This window comes from Chelonus insularis, unplaced genomic scaffold, assembly GCF_013357705.1.
Source record: "Chelonus insularis isolate UGA/USDA-ARS -01 unplaced genomic scaffold, ASM1335770v1 contig_94_pilon, whole genome shotgun sequence".
Lineage (NCBI taxonomy): Eukaryota > Metazoa > Arthropoda > Insecta > Hymenoptera > Braconidae > Chelonus > Chelonus insularis.
The window spans coordinates 2,121,278-2,127,235 of NW_023276783.1; the positions used below are offsets into that span (position 1 = coordinate 2,121,278).

General features: G+C 30.0%; 1 protein-coding gene across 2 annotated transcripts; it reads right to left on the reverse strand.

Moving 5' to 3' along the window:
* Positions 1-277: 277 nt before the first annotated feature.
* On the reverse strand, positions 278-5,823 carry LOC118072717 (uncharacterized). Of its 2 annotated transcripts, none has more exons than XM_035092800.1 (4): positions 5,660-5,823; positions 988-5,556; positions 583-875; positions 278-499 (listed from the first exon to the last, which is right to left on the reverse strand). In XM_035092800.1, the coding sequence occupies exons 2-4, from the start codon at positions 5,524-5,526 to the stop codon at positions 436-438; spliced, it is 4,896 nt and encodes a 1,631-aa protein (XP_034948691.1). In that variant the 5' UTR covers positions 5,527-5,556; positions 5,660-5,823; the 3' UTR covers positions 278-435. The 2 variants fall into 2 exon arrangements, with proteins under 2 accessions (XP_034948691.1, XP_034948692.1); XM_035092801.1 differs by lacking the exon at positions 5,660-5,823 and having other exon boundaries at positions 988-5,291; positions 5,365-5,502.
* Between the last annotated feature and the right edge of the window lie 135 nt (positions 5,824-5,958).

The following is a 5,958-nucleotide window of genomic DNA, read 5'->3' on the forward strand; positions in this document are numbered from 1 at the left end:
ACGTCTAAATTAAAAGAAACTAAAAATAACAAACAAAATTTTTTTATTTTGATTAATATTTGTTGAAAGGATAGTGTATGGCATTCAAGTGATAGATACATTAATATAAATTTCATACATAGATTTTTAATGTTGTTCTAAATTTTTCATTTATAAAATCTACTAAAATAAGATATTTTTCTAAATTTTTTAATCATAATATCAAATGATTTTTTATGAATTTTACATTAAGTTTAAACTCTATAAAATATAATGTTTTATTAAAAAAGTGAACGCATATGACTTATTATAGTTTTTTTTTGATATATAATAATTATGATAATAGTGTTATAAGTAAAATTAATAGGATTAATTATAATAACTTTTACGATGCAACTTAAATAAATTTCTAGTTATATAAACGTAAACGTGTTTATACTTGTGCGTTTTTATTTTTCAGTCTATTCCACTTTTTCGATAGAGAACCACTTTTAGACAACCTGGATTAGTTTCACTGAATCTAAAAATAAAGCACCAAAATTAGTTAAATCTTTTATTCTTTTTTTCATTAATTTCGCGAATTATTAATGATTAATTTCTTACCGAATATTTCGATTAAGTAAACGCTTCGAAACAGCAGGCTTTATTTTACTTGTTCCATTATTGCTTCTTATACCTTTTCCAGTGATAATATAAATGATTGTTGATCTTTTATTACTCTTAGTTAGTTTACTTTGATGATATTCTAAAAACTCATCTAAAGCACGCAAAGCTTCAGGGACGAATAAATAGTGTAAATCCAAAATATTTTGATTGCTACTAAGAGTTTGAGCATTTATTAGAGCATCTGCTGCATCTGCATGAGCAGTTTTACTGTTCTTTCCATGTATTCGAGCCTACGTAAATGTTTTTTTTATAATAGTTAATAATTATGAGGTGATTAAGTATTAAAAGTTGAAGATATTTTAGTTATTAAACAAAAAAATTTTAAAGAAAAAAAATACTTACAATTTGTGAGTAATAAGCAGCTACTGCTGGGTAGCCTCGTCGATAAGCTTCATCAGCTTTATTTAAATTTTCAATTCTTAGAGAGAAATGTCGTTGAGCTTCATTTCTAGAATCAGTAGCATTCAAGAGAGCATCTCTGTATAAAGACTTTTCTGTTTTATTTTCTTGTTTAACAACAGTTATTGGAGTTGAACTTCTTGATCTTTGTATAACTTCAATATTCTCATCTTCTTCTTTGACTTTATTTGGAATATTTGCGTGTTTCTTAGGAGTACTACAAGGAGTAATTGACTTTCCAGTACTCAAAGAAATAGTGTCAAATGTTGCTTTAAAATTTCCATTGTGAGCTTTAAGAATTTCATTCAGCGTTTCAGGATCAATATCTGGATGAGATTCATGAAGCATCTGTCTTGATAACATTGATGCCATATCATTTGGCAACTCATTTTCAAGTATTCCCTTCACTTCTTTTTTATATGTTGCCAAGGCCAACTCCATATCCATAATTTCATTTAAATTTGGTACTGGAGGTTCTGAAGGATTTTCAAGTTCATTTGCCCCTTCTTCAAATTCTTTCTCCAGCTTTTTAGCAAGTTCGGCATCTTTTGCTAGCATTTGATCTAATTGCTCATGACGTGCATTTAATTGATGATACATACTTTCGATCCATAAAGCATAAAGTTCTTCAGCCATTGATTTTTTCATGTGAACTATTGGTTCAAAGCCATCAGGAATATGAAAGTCAGGATTGCCAAACTGATTCTCTAGTTGATGAATTATATCGAAACCAAGATTGATTTCAATTATTTCTTCAGGTTCTGGACTTTTTTCATTTTCTGTTGAGTCTGGTCGAGGGACTGGTGGAGTTGAAGGAGAACTATGTGAAGAATTTTCATCTTTATTCTTAGACCTGAGTCGATATAATTTTCTCATTGTAGAATCTTTTGGATAATGTATTTCAAAAACACTTGGACAATCTACTACACTGGGTTCCATATTTTCTAAATCAATTAAATTTTTTTGATCATCTAAGTAATTTAGATTATTTTCAAAGTTATCTAATGGTTTATGAGGATTATTAGAAGTATCTGCTGGTGGAGATTTAAAGGAATTATCGACTACTTCAGACTCTTGTGGTATTTTGAACATCGTATCATCAGGAACACCATCTAATAAAACTTCCACAGCCCAAGAAAAATTTTTCTGACATAAATTTTCATAAATTTCGATTAAGTAATCTCTAGGGATATGCGGAAAAAGATCCATAAGATCTGGAAGTTCTTGATTCCCATCCCCTAATACAAGATTATCATTCTTGCTAAGCAAATCACTTGTCATAGAGCTTTTCTCTAACATCAATTTTTTTGGTGGACGTTCGAACTTTGGTTGAGATAATCCATTATTAATAGATCTATCAAAAGCATTAATAGTTCGGTAACCAGACTCCATTGTTCCTCCTATATATGCCACATTAAAGTCGTAATACGATGTATTCGTTGAATTATCTACCATTGACACTAATTTGTTATCCGCATTTTCTTCTTTATCAAGATTTAATTTGAGATCTGATACATCATCGAGAGGAAACGGAGATTCTTTCCATGTTATTCTATTTATGTTATCTATTTTCTTATCTTCTTCATTATCGCTGCATATTCCTGGCTTGTTTAATTGAATACTTATGAGATTCCCTTTTGGTGTCATAAGTTTACTTTCTACTAATTGACGTTCGATCACTAATTGTGGATTATTTTTAGAATCAGTACTTGCTTCATTTTCATTTGTAACACTCGATATTTCTTCGTCTACTAATTTTTGTGATAGTTTTTCTTCCTGATCTTCACTTTTACCATCTCCTAAAATTGAAGTTTTGATAATATGGAATAATGATCCTAAAGTTGATTTAGATGCTAATTTTTTAGGATCTTTGATATTTTTTAACTCTTCTTTCTTTATTTCCATTGGGGTTCCGATAATACTACCATCAGCAATCAATTCCTTAATTGCTTCTTCAACTTCTGAGTATTTGGAATCACTTTGAACGTCTACATAGTTAAGCTTTTCGTCTTTATCAGATAAAATTATTTCTATATCACCATCAATTTTAGTTTTATAAGTTCCGTCATTCTTTATTACATGATTATCTTCTTTTATTTCTTCAGCTATAATCGCATCTTCACATTCACTTAGGTCTGCTTCTTTTTTATTATCTTCATCAAAAATTTCTGTAATGACCACAGTTGATTGTTTTACTTCAAAACTAGATCCGCCTTCATTATATTCTGCAGTTAATTTTCTGAAAAACTCATCCATTTTGTTCTTTTCATCATTTAAAGAACTTTCCTTATCATTCTCATCTATCTTTTCAGCCTCATTATCATTATTTTCACTACTACTTCCACTACTATTTTCTTTACCAAACTCTTCATCCTGTTTTCTCATCTCTTCAGCATTTATTGGAGATCCTGTTGGCTTTTTACATTGATATAACTCATGATTATGATCACTATGGAGAATTTCACCATCTAAACACAATGTAAAATCCCAACATTTTGATAAAATATTTTCATCGCCATCTTGATTCAAGACTTCTGTTTCCTTAGGTAAATTGATAACATCTAAATTTACTAAACTATTTTTTCTTTCACATCCAATAGCACCTAATGGTTGGAGTAAGTGATTGTCATCACTGTTAGATGTGGCGTTATTATCATTGCTTTTACTTTGTTCATTATTTTTTTCTGGGGTCATATTTTCTGATTTTGAAGTATCAGGTTTTCCAAAAGTCTTCATATAATCTTTGAACATATCTTTATTATTTGTAAAATTTTTTGAATTATTTTCAATATGCTCGTCTTCTGATTTTGTCATACTTGGAAGATTTTCTATTTGTTGCAAAACTTCCATGTCTGCAGAAGAAAGTATATCATCATTATGAGACTTTATATTTGCTGTAAAAGGTTTTCTATTAATTTTTTTCAGCATCATATTCCTTGGATACTTTAAAGAAAACATCTCTAAGAGTTTTTTTCCGGTAATTCCTCGTTCATATTTTTCAAGCATTGTTTTGATTTTCTCTTTTGGAACACCATGACAATTTTTCTTTGCTAATTCATTAACTTTGAAAGCCCATGGCGTGTCCATATCTCGAACTTCAACAGAATAACAGTATTTAACTGCCATTGCTGCATAAGGTTTCATTTCCCATGCTTGCAGATTGGTGTTAGCAATTATTATAGGAGTTCTTCTTTCCTTCATAGCTTGCATGACTTTATATTGAGTCATACTATGAGCTTCACCAATTTTAATAGGATCATAGGTATAAACACCTCTAGGTGATGTAAAATAGTCATCAGTACTAAAAACATAAGAAGAAGGATTCTTTCCTATAGTTGAAGCTATTAAATTGTTAGCAAATGTTGTCTTTCCACTTCCCGGTAATCCTCTGAGAAGGATCAAAATATTAGCATTATTTCGAATAGCAAACTTTATTGATTCTAATTGAACTTCTTTTCCTGCTGTTTTTCTTGAAGATTTCGATGGCGATTCTACGGATTTGGTCTCTATTTTTTTAATTGGAATATTTTTAGGTGACGATTGAACGAATGATGATGATGATGATGATGATGATGATGATGATGACGATGATGATAAAAATTGAGAGACATTGATAGGAATTGTTGATTGACTATCAAAGTCATTAAGTTCTTCTTCTACTACTACATCAGCGTCATCATCTTCTGAACTGCTCTCTGTTCCAGATTGGCGGTAATGAACCTTCAATCCACAAAACTTAGTATCGTTATGAACATTTGATTGCTTAAGAGGATTTGACGTTTCACTTTGTTTTCCAAAGTTCGAGGTAAGATCTTTAAAATTCGAACTTGAGTTATCACTCATTGTTTCGTATAGTTTTTCTTTTGTATGAACATTTTGAGACGCAAGATTTGGATTGTCATTGTTATATTCAACTTTTTTTTCGTCCTTTTTCTTTAAATCAATGACTGTACTCCAAGGAAAATTTAATGTTACTTTATCGGCTGGAATATCAGTTAAAGTTTCATTCAAACTTGCACCTAACTTTGATATGTTTCCTTGAAAAGAATCCATTCGATTTTTTGGAAAATTCATTTTAAGTTGTTCAAACTTTGTAAGTCCTTCTAACTGTTGTTTTAACTCACTTTTATCTATTTTTATAAAATCATTAGAAGGGGTATTCGGAATGGAATAACTTCTTTGTTTATTTAGTTGAGATATTGGCAAAGAAACATCGACTGATGATTTACTATTATTTTCTACTGTTGCTGAAAGAGCAATAAGAGCATCAATAGTCGATTGAAGATCCCAATTACAATTTTCAGCAATAGAAATAATTACGTCATATTCCAAAGTACTTTCAAACATTTCTGTGACAATGTTAAGTACTAGTTGTTGTTGATCTTCCGTAATCTGATTGTTACTATCATTATTTTTATTTCTACCTTGACCTCCACTGAGGGATGCCGAGGTCACAGGAGGCCACTGATTGTTTGATGCCATTCTTTTAGCGGTTTATGTTCATTACCTTACCTATAATAATAACATTTTTTTTACAAAGAAAAACCACGTAATTAATCAACACGTCATTTATTGATAGCAATTATATGTGCCATTACAATATTCACTTACTTACCAAACTGTTTTTTAGTTAAAACAAATGTTTGTGCCAAGACAATCGACACTACACCTAATTTTAAACACTAAAAAACATTGTTATAAAAAATAAAATTAAACGTAGAGCACAAAGAATGTAATTTTTGGAGCTATATAACAATCAACTAATTTTGATGTATACTTCTTACATCAGATCTCAAGATATCATTTGTAGATAATATGTAGTATGTTGAGAGGGCGCTAGTGAATATTTTAGAATTTTCGACGCCATATTTAATAAATAAATGGCGATGGTCAGTTCCCTTCCCGATATTCTGT

Excerpts from the sequence above, each read along its gene's own strand:
- LOC118072717 (XM_035092800.1), bottom strand. The coding sequence starts at position 5,526 with ATGGCATCAAACAATCAGTGGCCTCCTGTGACCTCGGCATCCCTCAGT. Across the intron at positions 876-987 it reads CTGCTTATTACTCACAAATT|GCTCGAATACATGGAAAGAA; the intron begins GTAAGTATTTTT and ends ACATTTACGTAG. Across the intron at positions 500-582 it reads TTACTTAATCGAAATATTCG|ATTCAGTGAAACTAATCCAG; the intron begins GTAAGAAATTAA and ends CTTTATTTTTAG.